This window comes from Suncus etruscus, chromosome 9, assembly GCF_024139225.1.
Source record: "Suncus etruscus isolate mSunEtr1 chromosome 9, mSunEtr1.pri.cur, whole genome shotgun sequence".
Classification (NCBI taxonomy): Eukaryota; Metazoa; Chordata; class Mammalia; order Eulipotyphla; family Soricidae; genus Suncus; species Suncus etruscus.
Window position 1 is genome coordinate 77,164,759 of NC_064856.1, and position 21,518 is coordinate 77,186,276.

The 21,518-nt window shown below is 39.1% G+C and overlaps 1 protein-coding gene across 1 annotated transcript in view; it reads right to left on the reverse strand.

Annotated features, from left to right (window-relative positions):
- LGR4 (leucine rich repeat containing G protein-coupled receptor 4) overlaps positions 1-21,518 on the reverse strand; it is a 123,252-nt gene that overhangs the window by 35,527 nt on the left and 66,207 nt on the right. The window contains exon 2 of the mRNA XM_049780971.1: positions 18,992-19,063. Within this exon, the coding sequence (XP_049636928.1) occupies positions 18,992-19,063 (72 nt within the window). The remainder of the gene's footprint in view (positions 1-18,991; positions 19,064-21,518) is intronic.

The window sequence follows — 21,518 nt, forward strand, 5'->3', positions numbered from 1 at the left end:
TTTTCATTAACAGAAATGACCAAATGAACTCTCCACATATGACTTAACCTGAAATACAAGTCTGCCATATGGAGAAATAAACAAGACTAGGATGTTGGTGGCTGATAACAGTGACACACCACGTACCAGCACTTCAGTTCCTTCCATTCTTCCTAAAGCAAACCAAGCCTGTGGAGCCTTTCTGAATGCTTCCCTTCAGACTCACCAGGCTACTTACTAGTGACTAATCTTCACAGCAACTTGGTTTCTGGCTCTGCAGCATCAGACTGCAGGGCCTTCTCAGATTCTACTTAATTGATGAACCTAGTATTTCTTTTAGCACACCCAGAGAATGCATCCTATGCCATAACACAAGTCCAGAAGAGAATAAAGTGAAGAAGTCACTGGGTTATGAATAGAGTTGAAAATCTTTGAAGGAGAAAATGCACTACATCATGAGCACAGAGCAGTTGCAAGCATCCAGGTGAGTGGCTGACAGAACTCTTCTGACTTTCTTCTTTTTTTTTTTTTTTTTGGTTTTTGGGCCACACCCAGTGGTGCTCAGGGGTTACTCCTGGCTGTCTGCTCAGAAATAGCTCCTGGCAGGCATGGGGGACCATATGGGACACCAGGATTCGAACCAACCACCTTTGGTCCTGGATCGGCTGCTTGCAAGGCAAACGCCGCTGTGCTATCTCTCCGGGCCCCTCTTCTGACTTTCAGTCATCTCTTGGCAGTAGCCCGAGAGAAGTTAGGTAACTTGGCGTAGCCACACAGCTGTTAAGTGGAGCTAGAATTCCAGTTCTCGCCTGACTGACTCCAGTGCTTATCCACTTTCTCCTGCCCTGAGATGTCACTGCTGTGTCACCAAAAGATTGAGAAACAATCTGCCCAAGAGGCAGAACAGAGTGGACTTGTTGAGTAGCCATTGTCTGAGAAGCAACAGTTCTCACCCAGCAAGAAAGTACTTGTGGCAATGGGACCACAGAACTGCCATCTTAGAGGTTCTTCCCACATACCAACAGTGCCAACCTTCCAGAGCGAAGACAGCTGGTTGCAAGGGGGTGCAAAGGAAACTTTTGGCTGTCCAAGGGTGAAGGAGTGGCCCAAACTCAGAGGCTCTGTTGAGGAAAGGTCTTGCTCTGTTGAGCTTTCTTAGTAACTCAAAAGGAACAAAAGAATCCTCAGAAATAATTTTCACTAATGCCACCTCTCCTGCCTCCACCAGCTTCCTCTTCTGTGACTGGATTTGTCTGGGTGGGTTAAAATATAATTTCCTAAGGAGCTACTGGCTGTTCCCAGAAAAATTCTTTTAATGTAATAAACTATAAAAGATATACATATTTATTTATATATAATATATTTGAATACATATATATTTAATATGTATTTAAATAATAATAAATATATTTAAATATATATTTAAAGGGGGCCTACTAAATGGATCTTAGGCCATCTTTGAAATTCAGAGTTCAAGGATACAGGGCTGCTTAGGCACTACAGTGCCAGTGGTTACCTGGCATTACTGTGGGGGATATAGGTCCACACCTAGGGATGGAATAGGAATAGCTGCAAACAATTTGTGCACCCAACTGGTCCAAGAATATTTATATATTTTTTTATTTTTCTAATGGCTCTGATTATCACTTGAGTGAGAACCAAAGTTGAATAGGGGTGATAGAGATGGTGGTAGACTTCTCTGTTTGCAAAGGATGAAAGGTCGCAGATGTCATTTCTTCCCACTACAGCCTACAACTCCTAAGTTTCAAAAGTCCATAGGCAATTTCAAATCCATCCACATTATACCACTTCCTGCTGTCTCCCAAGTCTAGATCCTCGTTTTTCCTTCTGAATTCCAGTCCTGAACTTCCAACAGGACTCCTGCCTCAAACCACTTAATTATACTCTTGTGAGACATAAATCCCCAAAAGCATAGCTCTAAGCATTTTCCCTGAAGATATGTTTCCCTGCTGACTTAACCCAACTTTCACTATGGTCTGATTTCCTTTTCTCACTTTATTCCTTTTGTTGTCACCTGAAATACACTCTATCAATGGAGACCTCATTTTCACCATCTTAGCCCAACTTGTATTGTAATACCAAACATGAAACTATTATGATACCCCTGTCCCTTAATTCCACAAGAACCTATTTTGTGAGGTGAGGGCAGGTAGAGCCACACCTGAAGATCCTCAGGAACAACTCCTGGCTCTGGACTTGTGTATCAAGGAAAAAAACCTAGGCCTCCTGCATGCAAAGTATGCAGCCCAACCCCTTGTCTGGCCCACCATAGATACCTTAATCATTTTGTCTCTATTACCAATAACTTGTTAAATCTCCTCAAAATGCACTGCTTTATATAGGAAGAGGTTTTTTTATATTCATTTAGCATACTTATGCAAAGAGACCTGCTATAAATATATGCTTAATATTTGTCTCAAATTAGCCCCAATCTTAAACTCTGGGTTCAAAAAGAATATTGCTTATTTAAGAAGGCAGGGATACTGATTATCTTCACATTCCTGCTTCACTTCTACTTCCTCATTTCTCTCTCTCCTAACAGAGTCATACATTTTATTTTTATTTACTTTTTCTCCCTGACCCAAGCCTAGCCATCCCCTGGTAGTTTCAAAGTGTGAGGGCAACAATTTTCTGCCTCAGCATATTCTGGGAGTATATTTTCTTAATAAAGGTGGAATGGAGATTTTAAACATGGGATCAGGAGTTCATTGGCCAACAGTCCACTATCGCAACACACACTGTACAGTGCACATGACCACACAGAATAAAAACAAGTCTTGCAAGGACTCCAAGGAGGGACACAATCCACCTTAAGGCAGGTTCTTTTTATTAAGTTCGATACAGCAGACCCAGAAGCAAAGAGCAGACAGAAAGAGGATAGAGAAAGGGTAGAGGGAAAGGGAATCAGTGATCCATTAGCCTTCCAGTGTCCCCATGGTTTTGGAACTCTTCCAAGAAAGAGGATACAAGTGGCTCAGTGTTTAATGTCTTTATGGCTCTGCTTTCTGTATATTTCTTATTCATAAGGACCAGAATTCACAATAGGAATTCCTGAACCAAAAACACTAGATTTCTCAACTATATTCCCTCTTCTTAATGCTTCTGCCACAAACTATTTCCATCTGCCATTTCACCCAGGAGGGGGAAAGCAGAAACACTGTGGGTTAAATGGAGACTGGTGGTGAATGGTGAGTATGAAAAGGCAGGGCCACTTCAGAAAGTAATCTGAAGGTGTATAATTAGAGATTCACACCTTCATGAAATGCACTGAATTATATCAAGATCCTTCCCTTGGGAAACAGCTTAAAGAAAAGAGATGTCAGGTGAAATGGAGAATTAAATAATTCTCCAATTAACCAACTGGAGCTTTCTATCTGAAAAGTGCTCTGTTTTTCATTTCTTCTGGGTTACTACCAAATATCATTGAAACCACTTGGCTGAAATTCTAGCCAAGAATCAGAAGAATAAGAAACATACATACATTCACTACATTCATTACACACACACACGACATTTTTACCCAGATTAGGGGGCAGGCAGATGAGGATTCATAGCTTCCAGCAGCTGTTATGAGCTGTGGGAATAGGTCGAGCAAGCAGAGTAGCTAGCAGCATTCAGACCTAGAGCAGACTTTGTATGCACACTATAGAAAACTTTACTCAGGGAAGTTTCTCTGAGAAACACGACCAAGAAATCAAGAACTAGGTGACAAAATCAGAAGTACAATGGTCAGGCTTCCAATCATTCCACAGACCTATATTCATCTGCAGAGAATCATATTTTATGACCAAATCCTTACAGAAAATTACTCAACACTACTCATCCCTTCTGGCCCATATTTATCTACCGCTCAGATATGACTTTTCTCCTCTTGCCACTTTTTCTCATACATATATACCCCAACTAATCTTGAATGGAAACTACACATTCAAATCAAAGACCATATCCAAATGCCCAGGCTGCCTCTCCTGCAACTTCATGATACTCTTTCAAGTAGGTATACGAGCATGCCGCCATGTATAGTAAATGTACCATGGACAAAAACCACTCATCCCTGAGAAATCACTTCCAGATCCAAACCATATGGAGCAAGTCTGGCCACAGAAAAGAGTCTAATAGGTGAGGAACAAGCACTTATTAAATATAATTTTCCATCAACAGGATCTAAAATGTTGGCAACAGGTTTAAAAGTAAACTCAAAAATATAACATCCACCTCTAGTAAGTCCTTAGTCAGATACTTATTTACATATGAAGTCAAATTAATGCTACTCCTGTGAAAAATTAAGGAACCAAGAGGGATACAGGTGGCTGTTTAGCAATAACTCATCAATATTCAGTAACAAAAATAAATTTGTTTTGCACTTCACATTTACATCCCTCTACTATATTAGCTCAAAAATAACCATGTAGTAGAGGGGAACCAAAGAATGTAGAGGAGTAATATTGAAACTGTGGAGGTACGAACAGCATGGGAATTTATATTTAGAAGAGAGGTAAAATTATTCTTCTAATTTAAAACATCCCATCAAAAAGTCAATGTTATCTTTACAAGAAAAATTAAAACAAAACATAATAGGGGCTGGAGAGATGGCATGGAGGTAGAGCCTTTGCCTCGCATTAGAAGGACGGTGGTTCGAATCCTGGCATCCCATATGGTTCCCCCGTGTCTGCCAGAAGTGATTTCTGAGCATAGAGCCAGGAGTGACCCCTGAACGCTGCCAGGTGTGACCCAAAACCAAAAAAACAAACATAATCATGTGTATGCTGGAAAGGGATAAAGTGATATGTATGGTACCCCTTCATTAACAATAGTAGAAAAGAGGAAAGGGAAAGGAAAGAAGGAAAGGAAAAAGGAAAGGAAAGGAAAGGAAAGGAAAGGAAAGGAAAGGAAAGGAAAGGAAAGGAAAAAGGAAAGGAAAGGAAAAAGGAAAGGAAAGGAGAGGAGAGGAGAGGAGAGGAGGGGAGAGGAGAGGAGAGGAGAGGAGGGGAGGGGAGGGGAGGGGAGGGGAGGGGAGGGGAGGGGAGGGGAGAGGAGGGGAGGGGAGGGGAGGGGAAAGGGGAGGGGAGGGGAGGGGAGGGGAGAGGAGGGGAGGGGAGGGGAGGGGAAAGGGGAGGGGAGGGGAAAGGGGAGGGGAGAGAAAGGGAAAGGGGAGGGGAGAGAAAGGGAGAGGGGAGGGGAGGGGAGGGAAAGGGAAAGGGGAGGGGAGGGAAAGGGGAGGGGAGGGGAGGGGAAGGAAAGGGAAAGGGAAAGGGAAGGGAAGGGAAAGGAAGGGAAGGGAAGGGAAGGGAAGGGAAGGGAAGGGAAGGGAAGGGAAGGGAAGGGAAGAAAGAAAAGGGAAGGGAAGGGAAGGAAGGGAAGGGAAGGGACGGGATGGGAAAGGAAAAAGGAAAAAGGAAGGAAAGGAAAGGAAAGGAAAGGAAAGGAAAGGAAAGGAAAGGAAAGGAAAGGAAAGGAAAGGAAAGGAAAGGAAAGGAAAGGAAAGGAAAGGAAAGGAAAGGAAAGGAAAGAAAGGGAAAGGAAAGGAAAGGAAAGGAAAGGAAAGGAAAGGAAAGGAAAGGAAAGGAAAGGAAAGGAAAGGAAAGGAAAGGAAAGGAAAGGAAAGGAAAGGAAAGGAAAGGAAAGGGGAAGGGGAAGGAGAAAGGGAAAGGAAAAGGGAAAGAAGAAAGGAAGGGAGGGAGGGAGGGAGGAAGGAAGGAAGGAAGGAAGGAAGGAAGGAAGGAAGGAAGAGAAAAGGAGTAAAGTAAAATGCCTCAGGCAAGGGAGGATGGGTGGGAGGGAAACTGGGAACACTGGTGGCAGCAAATGTGCATTGGTGAAGGGTGGGTGGTGTACCTTTTATGACTGAAACTCAACCATGAACAATTTTTTAACCATAGTGCTTAAATAAAATAATTATATATAAACAAAGCATAACCATGTGTTGTTATTCAGAAAAGTATATTACCATCAGCCTCCTTCCTGCTTTTATTAATAAACAGATGAGAAAAATAAGCCTGCTGCCTCCATTATTTGACCAAAGTCCTGCAGCATAGCTAAATAACGTATTCCTAGAAATGAATATAAATATGGAACTGGTGCAGTAGCGAAGCAGTAGGGTGTTTGCTTTGCACGTGCTGATCTAGGACAGACATTGGTTCAATCCCCTGGCATCCCATATGGTCCCCCAAGCCAGGAACAAATCGATTTCTGAGCTCATAGCCAGGAGTAACCCCTGAGCATCACTGGATGTAGCCCAAAAACAAACAAACAAAAAGAATATGAATAACATAAAAATCTAGAAACAATACAATGTTATTTTTTCTTTCTTTTCATGAATGATGTTCAAAGGATATGGGATTGGTTTTTTTTGTGAATAAAAAGGGTTAACAACTAAGTAGCATCTGCTAAATTCCCCTGGAACATTCTTCCTATCAAGGTTAAATAAATATGATCTGATACAACAAATTAGAGTTTGTCTGAATGAACTGGCAATGTTCTACCTTATTTCTATACATATCAGGGAAGAGGTTTGATGCCTAATAACATTTATGAAACTGTGCGTAAAATTATAATGTTTTATGAATATAAGAGTACTGAGAATCCTTCTACCCAAATACCCAAATGTTTGTTGATGGACTATCATGAAGGCTATACTCATATATATATATATATATATATATATATATATATATATATATATATATATATATATATATATAGTTATATATAGTTATATATACTATAACTATGCTGGGAATTGGATATATGGACAGCACTCAACCTCAGAGCCTTGCACTAGGCATGAGTTCTATATAACTTCCCAGCCAAGGATCTGTTTTGTTTTGTTTTGGGGGCACATCCAGTGATGCTAAGGACTTACTCCTGGCTCTACACTTAGGATCACTCCTGGTGACCTCCAGAGGACCATATGGGATTCTAAGGATCAAACCCGGCTCAGCCCTGTGCAAGGCAAACATCCTAGCTACTGTACTAGTGCTCTGTCAGCCAACCAAGGTTTTTATATAGTAGGGAAAAACTAGTTTCTATGTAGATATTGTATTACATATATCTGTTTAAACAAAACTAAAATGGTAATGTTTCCCAACAGAAAAAACAACCTTTCTCTGCTCAAACTCAGTCTATAAACAAATAAACCAGAACCCTTCTATATAATAAAAGACTTGATTCAATTAAAAAAAAAACTGCTTCCACCAGCATCCTGATGCCTTAGTATCTTCTACTCCCTTTTAGAGTAATACATAGAAAATTATTATTATTGTAGGTAAATCAGTAAAACTTCTGGTGATGGTTACTGAGAAAAATCATCTAACAATCTAGTCATAGCAAAAAATTTCTTAAAGGTTCTATTAAAGCATATAATATTGCAAGTATATCTTGACTAAGAGCAGTCAGTTCATGAATAAAATTGACTTGCTATTTGCGATAGAAATTTAAAGCCTGCAGCAGAGAATCAAATACATGTTCACTTATTTGTACTTACCACAATTTTTTAATTAAAGAATAGTGAATTAGCATTGGTGAAGATGGATAAGCCAGAATAGATGTACAAATATTCATTTGTCTGTGGATATGTTCTGAATTCCATATACACCAAAGTGTGCTTGATTCTCCTGCTTTGTTTACTTATGTATCAAACCCAAATTCTGAGGTTATCACTTGTTTCATCAACTCCATTTCTAGACTTCTAAATTTTATTTATTTGTTTGTTTGCTTGTGGTTCACAACTGGCAGTACCCAGGGATCATTTCTGGTGGGTTCAGATGACTATATGGGGTTTCAAGGATTGAACCCAGGTTGGCTGCATGCAAGAGTTCCACCCACAATGCTCTTGTTCCAGCCCCTAGATGCTCAAATTTAGAAAACATAGACAAAGAATGTGCTGACTAAACCACAGATATATATTACCTAGGTTTTAACTAGATTTTAGAACTTTTCTATTTTTCATAAATTTTTGTCGAGTTCATATTTACCAATTCTATCCTGAATAGAGTAACTGATCCAAGAATAAAAGTCAAGTCTAGCCAGATAATCTTCCTAGGTTGGACCCCTCTGCTGGGAGCAATGAAGAAGGTTTTAAATAGTCATCTTAGATCTCAAAATACCAAGAGATACTTAGGGTTTATATTTAATATTATATGAAGACAAATCATATACATTGGGAAAGAATTCAGCTAACTCACTACGGTAGAAACACTCGAAACTAAGAAGCAGCAAGCACAGGAAAACTTTCACGAAACATTCTTTCTTCATTGAGTTATCATGGGCTCATAATTCAATACTATAGGATTCCAAGAATTAAGCATCATACTTCCATTGTTGGCACCACTCCTAGCACTACAATTCCAGTACCATCCCACCTTTAAAAAGACCCTCTGCTTAAACCCTCTACCTTCTCTTCTTTCCCTTTGGTAATCACCATAATTTTCTGACTCTCATACCTTTTAAATCCTGAGATTCAGGACTATTAGAAGCCAGACCCACCTCTGAACTTTCTAGCTCTTTGTGAAACAATATATCCTCTATTAGAACTCAGCTGGGTTTCTGTCTTTTAGACCCAATGGACTCCTGTCAAAAAATACAGCACATAGTCCAAGCTTTATCTACTCTCCCCGAACCAGAAAATACTACAGTCTCCAAATGCTGCTTCCTGACAAATGTCTTTTTTCCTGACAAAGATACTCTCACAAATTACTATAACAATGCTTTAGGAAAAAAAATCCAATGTCTTGTCTTAATATCTGGCCATGGGCAATTTCTTCAGCATGTCAAAGTTGATCACTTATTTCTTATGAAAAAAAAAATCTCTCCTCCCACAGCTCCTGGGGCATTGTTCTGCCCTAGTTCTCCTCATCCTCAGGTACTTAATCTTCTTCCCACACTCCAATTCAAGTGTTTCCCAAGGAGTTGTCTTTGGCCTCCATTCCTCTTCACCTACCTTCTTTCCCTTGCCAGCTTCTTTCAATCTAATGTTTCCAGCAATCACCTCAGAATAAAACTCACAGATGTGTCCCCCTAGTTTGCTATTTTATGATGTTTACTCATGAATCTTCATTTGGGACTACACACCTGTTTCCACATGTCCTGTACTAAGATCAGAGCAATAGTACAGTGGGTAGGGCAACTGCCTTACATGAATGCAGCTAACCCACGTTCGATTCCTGGCTTCTTATATGGTCCTATTAGCATTACTAATTACTGAATGTAGTGCTAGGAGCTTTGCCAGGTGTGATCCAGAACCCAAATCAAAACAGAACAAAACAAATTTAAAAATGGATGTCCCTTACCTTATGCCACTTAAAATCAATTAGTGCATTCCAAAGTATAGCTTTTCTTCTGAAACAAATTCCCTTTCTATATTGGCTTTATTTTTATTGCACCCCCACCAGGTTCATAACCATTTAAAAATTAAGATCATCCCAGCTAATACAGCCTGTAGGTTATACTGCCATTAGCATTTTTTGCAGACTTTCCCTCTTTCTTCTTCCTTTCCTTCAATTCCCTAGGAGCAATTTTCATGGTTCTCATCTGAACTACTCATTAGAAACTTTATTTTTCTCCCTGGCCACTCTCACTTTCAAACATCTTATTCTTTGCTTCATGATTACAGTAACTGAAGGTCATATCTGACTGATCAAGTCAATTCTTAGCTCCAAATATTTAATATTAAATTCCTCAAGAAAGTCTGCCAGAAAAACTCCTCAATTTGGACTCCAACTCCATTCTACATTTCTTTTCCATAACTTCCATTTAGGTATCTAGCACCAAAGTATATGTCACATATTCTACTCCCTATGCTAGGCTTTGCCTGTGTTCTTTCTTCTACATTTCTTCACGATTAAATCATATCATAACTCAAGGCCCTCCAGAAACAAGGTCTTCCTTGGTTTTTCTTCCTTTGAACTCCTGTAATTCTACACTAATCATCTCTCTTGAAGGCAAGAAATCAACACTGACCACAGTGATTTATCCAAAAGCTCACGGAATTAACAGATTGCCTAAAAGGCTTCCTCATCCACTTCAGATTAAAAAGTTACTTAGAATCTCTGAGGAAAATCTCAGTTTCTTCATCAGCAATATGGGAGCAAATGTAGCTCATCAACTTTGATTAAAGGTAAGAGATAGTATGGGAGTTGAGACACATGCCAGATTCAATTCTGGCACCATATGGTCCCCAAACACCACCAGGCACAGTGCTGAAGGTTTCCAGCACTGTGCAGGGTGGGGGTGAGAGGTGAGGGTCAGAGGCTGGGGAAGAAACCTGACATTGAATCCTTGGACTCAAACTAAATTAATGGCCAAGTTGATGGGGTCCCAGTGCTTCTGAACACAATTTAGGCAATACCCTTTCCCCAAAGAAAGGAAACCAAAAAAGCAAAGCAACATTTGTTCTAGGAAGGTCTATTCTGGTGCATGGTAGGTTCCCTTAGAATAAGTTATTTTTCCATTTATCTCTACTTACCCTTGCTCTGTAATCTCAAAGTTTTCCAAATCACACAGGAAATGGTATGAACCAGACAAAAATATTCCTTGTGAATTCATTGTGTATATCCTAGCATAAGGGTGGTTAACTCTGTTACCAAGTCACCCCACCAGCAAACGATAAAGTTGAACGCTTCTATGAATGTAATATTTTTAACTGCCTAGCTTCATTGAAACAATGAAGGATTGAATTTTCACCTTTTATGGGAAATTATAGCAATAGGTCAAGTTTATCTGAGTAGAATTCTTAAAGCAGTATTAAGCATGTAATATTTTACTTTAGAAGCCAAGGAAATTACTAGTAAGTACTTGAAGAGAACAATAACCAGCTACTTTCTATAACATCTATCTGAACAACCTGAAAACATTACTGAAGATGATCTATATAGAAGCTAACAGGATATACTGAAAATGGAATTAAACAAGAGACCCAATTTTGGCACCACTCTTAGCAATACAGTTCCAACCTACCTATAAAAAGACCCTCTGCTTATAGCTCTTATCTTCTCTTCTTTCCTTCTGGTAAACACCATAATTTTCACTGATTCATAACTTTTAAAACTTGAGATTTAGGACTATTTGAAACTTTGCTATTCAAATTATTTACTAGTCCTCTTTTGTAAAGAAATAATCCCATTTTTAATTAATTACCCTACATATTTTGAAGTAGTGCCCAAAGTCTTGGGCATCTATCATACTAGCATTGTGAAGTTTTCCAAAATTGAAGTACATTTTGAAACGAATGGAATTATCCTAGTCTTACAGAAGAATGTATTTAAACAATGACTGTAAACGTGCCAAAACTGGCAATGGTTTCTACTGCTATTGCAACATGAAAGTTCAAAGTAACAGCCATAATTTTTTCAGTGGAAGCCAATGGAAAAGTGATTGAATATTCTTGCTGCCGTTTTAACTTAAATCTATTTCATAACTCCACATTTCAGCCATTCTCCAAAAAGTGACTGATGCCCAGACAGGTCTCAAGAAGAGCTGAAATAGTTCTGACAGTACATATAGACAACAAATCCTGTGCATGATAAATATTTTCCAATAATTCTTGCTTTCCTTTAATTTTACTAACAAATTTATATTGATCTATTCAGTTCCCATCTCTAAGTCAAACAAATTCTCCCCACAGATATCTTAAGAAAAAGACAGACTGTAATCTTTCTGATTATTAATGTAATTTATCTAAATTTAATTAATCCTTACTAAAATGATATTTTCATGGACAATGCACTTCACAGTCACAAAGCTTTTTTTTTTAAATAAGTAAATCAGGGGCTGGAGTGATAGGACATTGGGTAGTGAGCATTTGTCTTGCATAGGGCCAATATGGGCTTGATACTTGGCATCCCATATAGACCCCAAGCACTGCCAGGAATGTTCCCTGAGTGCAGAGTCAGGAATAACCCCTGAGACCACTGCGTGTGACCCCAAAGTCAAAAAATAAAAATAGGGCCCGGAGAGATAGCACAGCGGTGTTTGCCTTGCAAGCAGCTGATCCAGGACCAAAGGTGGTTGGTTCGAATCCTGGTGTCCCATATGGTCCCCCATGCCTGCCAGGAACTATTTCTGAGCAGACAGCCAGGAGTAACCCCTGAGCACCGCTGGGTGTGGCCCAAAACCCCTCCCAAAAAAATCAGACTACTTTATTTAGAGAATATGAGCAAGGGAAGGGTGAAAAAGAGACAGAGAAAATATAAGAAAGAATACAGGCAGGAAAGGGTTTACAGTAAGAGGGATGAGTTACATGATCAAGTAGAAGAAAGACATTATACAGCTCAGGTTGAGATACAGGTATATCACAGGAAGGGGAATAAGCAACAAATTTTGTTTGGTTTTGTTTGGTTTTTGGGTCACACCTGGCAGCGCTCAGGGGTTACTCCTGGCTCTATGCTTAGAAATCACGGGGCCGGGCAGTGACGCTAGAGGTAAGGTGCCTGCCTTGCCTGAGCTAGCCTTGGATGGACCATGGTTCGATCCCCCGGCGTCCCATATGGTCCCCCAAGCCAGGAGCAACTTCTGAGCGCATAGCCAGGAGTAACCCCTGAGCATTACTGGGTGTGGCCCAAAAACAAAAACAAAAAAAAAAAAAAAAAAAAAAAAGAAATCACTCCTGGCAGGCTCGGGGAACATATGGGATGCCGGGATTTGAACCGTCACCCTGCATGCAAGGCAAACGCCTTATCTCCATACTATCTCTCCGCCCCCCCAAAAAATGTTTTACAAATTATCCTACTTTCTTTTACAAGTATTCTATAAGAAGACCCATCTTAAAGAGTCAAAAAATGAGCAAAATAAAGCAAACAAAAACCCCCAAGCTATTTCAAACCTTGTATGTACTAAATTGAAAGCTAGAACCAGGGTTAAGTACTAGACTTGTATGGGCCAATTCTAATTCAATCCTCACTTCCAAGAATAGCCCTTGAGCACAAAGTCAGGAGTAGCTCTTGGGATATTCTGGGTGCTTCCCCCTCCCCCTAAAAAAGCTAGAATCTAATATCTTTATTCTAAGAAAGAAGGAAAAAATCACTAGGTGATTTTCTAAAGTAATTTAGAAAATAATTTTCTGGGGCCGGTGAGATGGTGCTAGAGTTAAGGTGTCGGCCTTGCAAGCGCTAGCCCAGGAAAGACCACGGTTCAATCCCCCGGTGTCCCATATGGTCCCCCCAAGCCAGGGGCCATTTCTGAGCACTTAGCCAGGAGTAACCCCTGAGCATCAAACGGGTGTGTCCCCAAAAACCAAAAAAAAAAAACAAAAAAAAAAAAACAAGAAAAGAAAAGAATTTTCTGAAGTAATAATTTTCTAAAGTAAATTAAATATAAAAATAAGCATCTAGGGGCCGGAGAGATAGCATGGAGGTAAGGCATTTGCCTTCCATGCAGGACAGTGGTTCAAATGCTGGCATTCCATATGGTCCCCCAAGCCTGCCGGGAGCGATTTCTGAGTGTGGAGCCAGGAGTAGCCCCTGACGCTGCTGAGTGTGACTCAAAAACAAAAACAACAACAACAAAAGCATCTAGCAAGAATTATATTTAAAATATATTTCATTGAAAAGTTGGAGAAAATATTTCCCTGAGGGTGGAGACACATTAGTGTTTCCAGAACAAATAGAGAGGATTTGGCAGGTATGTTTTTGGGTCCTAACAGAACTAAGAAGCAAGCTAACGAACTTGTAGATGGTACAACTTCCTCTTCTGTTTTTGCAAAATTGCCTTTTCTTAGAATTATGAGAACAGGTGCTTGTACAACATAACAGTCTAGATACACCATATTAACCAACATTCTCTGATAAAATTTTTTTTTCATGGGCCAGAGAGATAGCATGTAGGTAGAGTGTTTGCCTCGCATGCAGAAGGACAGTGATTCGAATCCTGGCATCCCTTATGTCCCCCGAGCCTGCCAGGAGCAATTTCTGAGCATGGAGCCATGAGTATCCCCTGAGTGCTGCTGGGTGTGACCCAAAAACAAAACAAACAAACAAAAAATTGAGTTTTTCATGTACCAAACTGGTGAATTCCTTGGATTCCCAGTTGTGGTAAATGTCATCAATACATTTAGTATTTTGGGGTGAGTTGGGTGGGAGGGTGTTGGGCTACATACAGCAATGCTCAAGAATTACTTCTTGCTCTCCACTCAGCAATTACTCTTGGTGGTGCTCAGGAGACCATGTGAGGTGCCCGAGATCAAAACCAGGTTAGCCACAAATGTCCTGCTTGCTGTACTATTGCTTGAACCTCCCAAATATAGTCTTTACCATATGACACATCCTATAAAATCTAGCTTTATCAGGACTCATCCAGTATCTTTCCTTTATATTGTGAATACATTATATTACTTTATGAGCTAGCATCATTCTTTAATATTTATTTTTTAATATTACACATTTATCTTTATTTCAATATGAATAACCAACCACTTCATGTGCCCTAACACTTCTGAAATGTCTACATCTACTATATGCTATATATAAGGCACTTGCTGGAATATCCTTACTATGCATCCTCATCAGCTAAACCTATGTTGGTAAATCTCTCTTATTCCTATAGTCTCAAATAGTATTTTGCTTTAGACTTCCCTGACCCTGACTTCTATGACAAGCTCCACCATTATAGAGGTTTTTAACTTGACTCTGCTAGACCAATGTTGCATAAACAAACTGTATGTGTTGTTGAAAATTGCCCATATTTGTTTTGTTTAATACACAAAAACAAGACAATGAAAAGATGGTTAGTGAAACTTAGAATTAAATTTTTTAATTTTAATAATTATAAATCTAAATTTAAATGGCTGTAGCTAATAGCTATAGCACTAGATAGCGCAGATCTAGACAGACTGACTGACTGCTCTCAAGAAAGAGGTCATTATTGTTTCTCTATCCATGGCACAGAGAATTCAGTACTTGTTGTCAGAAAAACTGAATATGTAAATAAATCAATATGCATGCATATGTACATATGTAAACTTCTTAAATATTGCTAAGAAATAATTCCACTTAGTACCACAAGTATTCTGGATTGCCATATAAAATTTGGTCAAACCAGTCACATCTTGTAAAACACACCTCATTAACTATTTTGGAAAAAAGAAAACCCCTGGGAAATCATTCATTTTCTATTCAGGGCACTTCAACTTCAAAATCACTCTTAAATGATTTCCAGATGAGATCTGGATAAACAGTCACATTGTTTATAAAATATCACAATAGTCAGGGCAGCATCATTTTGAAATGTCAAAATCAACTACCCTGTTTTATAAAGAAAAAAATCCAGGAGACTTCATTAAACTTCTATTAACATAGAAAAGAAATTCCCTTAAATGCCTAAAAGTTTCCCAGTGTATTGAAATAAAGTTTTAAAAGTTGGCTATCAGCTCCCATGTAAATTCATTTCTGCAGCTCCATGAAATATTTGAGAGCCTATACTGATGTGATCTTATGAGTTTCATCTATGCAGCAGTGGAATATGGACAGGACTTGAGGATATTACAAAGAACTCACAGCTTCAATTTGGTTCCAATTGAAAGTCCCATATTATAGAATTCACGAGTTTGACATATGCTCAGTCATTTGAGATTTTAAGAAATCCAAGATGTGAATTTCACAAAGTGGAGATTAACCACATTGGACTCTACATCCAGGCCCTCACAAGGAAATCCCCCAGAGTGAAGCAAGCAATTCACAGCATCAACAAAAGTGGTGTGCAGAGTTGCCTCATCCAGAAAAGAAGAGTTTCTCCATTTCCTATCCAATATGCCACCCATCCATAGTGGTTATACAATAGCTGAATAACCACTGGATTGGGACCTTTCACTGCATAATTACTTCTGTAAAGGGAGACTAATCCTTAAGTCTGAAACTACATGTGAAATAAAAAGGAACAGGTAAAGGATCTAAAAGCTTGATCTAGGGAAGGAGAATGTCAAATAAAGTTCATGTCCCAATTTGAAGTCTGAATAAAATGAAATATCATTACAAAATAATAATGTTCACCATAGGTGGGAAAAACAAGCATAAGAAAAAACCCCCATAATTATTTTACTCAAAGATTATACCTAGTCTATATGCCTTTGAGGTTATTTGGGCGGTACATTTAAAATAGTAAGATTTGGGGTACCAGAGCAGTGAGTTTGATGCTTGCCTTGAACATGGTTTACCAGAGTTTGGTCCTCAGTATCCTATATGGTCTCTCAAGTTTTGTCAGGAGTGATCCCTAATCTCAAAGTGAGAACTAAACCCTGATTACTACTGGTATGACCCCCCAACAAATAATAAAATAAAATAGTAAGACACAAAATAGCATCTTTTTAAAACATTTATATAACATCTATTATTTCATCTGTCTTGCTGGAATGCTGGGAGAGAGGGACTGTTTTATTGGCATCTTACAGAGAAAGAAACAGTGCAGAGAGAGGTTGAAGTAACTTGACCCAGTTCACAAACTTGGAAGCTGCAAATAACCTGGATTTGGTTTTTGCTGTGAGAACATTACATTCAACTAAGTAGTGTGGGAAGAAAACCTTCTCATTATTATTAAATCCTCCACAGCTGTTTCAATACTCTGTCAGAAGCAAGGAACATTACCTGGGGGTGAGAGAGCAGGGTCACAGCAAGGTAAGAAACCACTGCTGACTTGGATCTCATACTAAACAGTAGGGCCAGAGGACATTGTCTAAAATAAGAATTAAGCTTCCTTCAGGGCAACACATATCTTTTGCTTCTGTGTTTTTTTTTTCCTTTGGGGGTGGGGGGCGCAGTTGGTCACACATGGCTGTGTATAGTGCTGGGGACTGAGCCAGGATGGAATTCCTTACATCCTGTAACATCTCTCCGAGTTCCACAATATCTATCTTTTCCTATCCTTCATATCAAACTGTCATCTAACCTCCACATAACAAATCAACAATGAAGGTGGTGAATAACATCCTAGAGTTAACTAGATTTTAGTCTAAGAAGTAGAATATTCTATTTTCCAATTACTTTAAAATCTAAAAGTCCCAACATGGTATTTTTTTTTTTTCAGTTTTTGGGCCATACCCGGTGACGCTCAAGGGTTACTCCTGGTAATGCGCTCAGAAATCGCTCTTGGTTTGGGGGACCATCACCAGGGGATTGAACCGAGGTCGGTCCTAGGTTAGCCCTGTACAAGGCAGCAAATGCCCTACTACTTGCACCACCTCTCCGGCCCTCAACATGGTATTTTTTTTTCTTTAAATATATTTAAAATTAGCCAATTGGATTCATGTGATCTCACTTTTATGGCAACTTCCACAGCAACCTATTCTGGAGCCCAAAGAATACACCCTCTTCTTTCCACCAGATCAGTCCTTGACTGTGAGTGCAAGGTGATTTTTCTCTTCTCTCCTCCCAGTGCTGAGAAAAAACTTGATGAAGGCATGTTATTAGTTGGTCTCCCAAGTACATCTGAGTTTCCTTGTTCATGAGTCTTTGACCATGATGTGAGGTGTGGATGGTACATTTTGTGTCACTTCAGAGGCTTTTCAGAACTGCTTTCTTAATCTTCAAGGTTTTGGCTTAGGCTTCAGTTTGGGAGGGGATTGGGCTTCCTTCTTTACTTTTTGGTTTCACCTTTGTGAAAAGACTAGAGTCTGGTGGAATTGTTTGTTTTGTTGGACACCCCTGTGCTGCTGGGGGATACTACTGTTCTAACTCTGAGCTAAGTATTCTCTGAAGTGGTGCCCAGAGACACGCCAGGTGATGCTCAGGGATAATACAGTTGTAGGGATGAACCCTGGGTTCCTGTCTGCAAAGATTGTACACCAGCCCACTGAGCTATCTCTCTGATCCTAAAATGTCTCTCTCTCTTTTTTTTATGTCTTTTTGAGTATTTTATTTCTAAAAACTTTTTAAATAATATTTTTATTTAAACACCCTTGATTACAAACATGATTGTGGTTGGGTTCCCGTCATGTAAAGAACACCCCCCATCACCAGTGCAACACTCCCATCACCAATGTCCCAAATCTCCCTTCTCCCCCCCCCCCCCACCACCGCCTGTACTCTAGACAGGCTTTCCATTTCCCTCATACATTCTCATTGTTAAGATAGTTCACAACGTAGTTATTTCTCTAACTAAACTCATACTCTTTGTGGTGAGCTTCATGAGGTGAGCTGGAACTTCCAGACCTCCTCTAAATATCTCTGTTTTGATGATGAAATATTTTGAAAAAGTATGGAGAGAAAAACAAAGGAAAAATAAAACTGTAGAAAGAAAGCCAGATAGTACTGTGGATAAAGTGCTTTTGCACACAATCAAACCAACCCAGGTTGATCCTCAGCACTATGTATGGTTCCCTAAATCTGCTAGGAGTGACTCCTGATCACAGAGCCAGGAGTAGGCCCTGAGCACAACTGGATGTGGCCCAAATAGATGCATATGCACACAGAAGTAAAAAGAAGTTTTTCTTGATGAAAACTGTTAAATTGGAAATGTGAGATACAGTTGACAAGTTCATATTAAGAGACTAGGATGATAGTCTGTGCCTTTGCCCCAAGCCAAAAAGTTACCCAGAAATATCTATAAAGATCTAGTCTTCCTGACACTGGGATCAGTATGTATTGTCTGCAGGCTCATGACCCTGACATAAGTTGCATTTATTTTTATGCTTATGATGCCCATAATACAACATCTTTGGCAACAATGGTAATTATACAGCAACCTTGTTATCATGAGACAACACTGTAATTAACTTGTGTCACTGCAGCATTTGTGGCTATAATAATTGTTAGTAAAAAGTCCTATGGAAAGGGCATTTTTGGTTCTGGCTTTCAAAAATACCATCAGCAACTACACTGCTTAAAAAAAATCAACTCTGTTTAACTTCATCTCCCCCCACCCCAAACATGACTTCCCCTGCTCAACGTCCACTGAAAGTAAATTATCTTTCCTAAGAAACACTGGACTGTCTCTGTTGTAAGAGGATCCAAAAACAACAGGGAAAAACAAGCAGTAACCAAAAAGAAGCAGTTCTCAAAATCATACTTACAGCTCTTCTAAAAAAGGGAAGTTCTTGAATGCATTTTCTGGTAACTGAGTAATGTTGTTCATACTGATATCCCTGGAAAACATAAAATTACACGAAGACTGTTAACTAAGTAATATTAGACTTGAAGCAATTAATTCAACAGAAAAATAATTAGGTGTTGACATTTTATAAGATAAATGAGCTCAGAAGACAGACACAGCAAGTCATAATTTGGCTTCAAAACACAATGCTCAGGAAAGAGGGGGAAAATGTTTTATCTTTTCTTATAAAGTACATCCTGTAATTGAGAAACATAACCAGAGCTGGATTTTCCCCCTTAAACTATTCTTGGGAAAAAAAAAAAAAAAACGGTCTCAGACTACCTACAATGCCAGGGGGTATGGGGCATATTGCAATATTCTAAGTGCAGGCTTGATAAAAGATAAACAAATAGATAGCTATATTAGGTTTTGATGAAATAGACTTGCAAAGAAAATGATTGCTTAAGTCACTGTTAGGGACTGAAAAATCAGATCTTAGCTGTATCCTGGCCATATTTTCTAGAAAATCTATAAAAAATCCTCCAAGTAACAGCTGTAAGTACATTTCACTTTTAGTCTATGCATAGAAGTAGGCTAGAGACAAGTGTATACATGACAGGTATGCAGTTCATTTCCAGTTTTTCCTTAGAGCGGCAGCAGAAAGGAGAGAATGCACTTGATGATATAACTCAACAATTAGCAAGTTCAAACAGCTTTAAAAAAAAGTTATTAACCATTTCCTTCTTCCCTGGCAGCTGCTTACAGAACTAGCTTTATCTAGTCACAGCCCCACTTGCCGTGGACAACAGGAGAACAGGCAAGATAGGGTGGCAAAGGGACAATCAGTCCCAGCATGCTTTGTAGGTTTCTCAACACTCAGCTAGTGTCTGTATCTCCTTTTAAGAAATTACCGTGAACTTCATATGTGAAACCCTGCCATAAGTAATTAGGGAAATAGAGAAATCATGCACATAAAAACAAGCTCACAATAAAAAATACTTATCACTGTAGCTTCAGTAGGTCAAGTTTCTTTTTTTTTCTTTTGTTTTGGGGGCCACAGTTAGATGTATTTAAGAGTCAGTTGCATTAGTGCAATGAGAAACACACACACACAGTGTGAGGGCTATAGCCCAGACCGCCCCACATGCAATGCACTCAGTCCATTGAGCTCTCTCCAGCCCTCAAATTTCTTTTTTTTTTTTTTTTTTTGGTTTTTGGGTCACAACTGGCAGTGCTTAGGGCTTACTCCTGGCTCTACACTCAGAAATTGCTCCTGGGAGGCTCAGGGGACCATATGGGATGCCAGGATTCAAACCATCATCCTTCTGCATACAAGGCAAATGCCTTACCTTCATGCTATTTCTCTCTGGCCCCATCAAATTTCCTTTCGTAAGGGAAATGATACTTTTAGTTCCCTATGTAAATTCCTTCTTCCCATCATGTCTCTCACAAAAACTGAAAAACACTATTTGTATTCCTTCTGACTTACCCTTCCTCCCAGCAGATTTGGAAATCTTCCTGACTTGGGAATTCTGATCAGATAAGAGCACAGAAAATCTTACTTTACACATGGGAAGGTGAGTGAGGCTGACCAAAGGTTACTACCCAACAAGGGATGTAGCCAAAAATGTGAACTCCATAATCCCCTTCCTAAGGGTGATTTTGAATCTTGTACTTCTCCAATAGTACTCAAAACAGAAAAAAAAAAAAAAAGACTGTTTAAAAAGTGGGTCTATTTCCCCCAAGACCTCAGTGCAATAAATAGTCATTCTTAGGAAAAACTATTTTGAATTTTGTCCAAAGATCATAGGAATTCACATGCATACCAAGATTTTATAACTTGGAAAACAACTCAAAGTCTATTAAAGATAATGCATAAGCAAAATAAAATTGATATAGCTCTCAAGAAATGACAACTAAATGTAGGCCTCAGTCAACTGTTGGTATCATCCCTGGAGGATAAAAAAAAGGACCTTTTGATTTTCTAAGTAAGATAGTAGAAAAAAAAATCGTACCACAATTGGTTCAGAAAAGCAGCCTTGATCCTGTACCTGACAGTAATGGCCACAGCGCTGATATGCAATGCTGATTCTGACTTTCCTCATTTGCTCATATTAGAAAATGAGTTAGTCAAAGTGATTATTTGAGGGACTTCCTAACTTGGCATTATATATGTCTATGATCACTATTTTTTCCCATGTTTTTACATTTAAAATTTTTTCATTTTCAGGCCAGAGAAATAGTACAAAGGTAAGGTACTTCTATTACATGGATATAAACTGAGATTTGAACCCTAGAGCTCCATATGGTCTCCCAAGCATAGCCAAGGAATGATTCCTGAGTGCAGTAAGAACTATTGCGTATGACTCCAAATAAAAAATAAAATAAAAAACAAAGAAACACCTAAAAAGTTGCATTTGAGGTAATATAGTTACAATAGTGCTAATATTAATGCTCATGGTATACCAAGTTACTATGCTTTACCACCAAGAAAATGCCAAAGATCC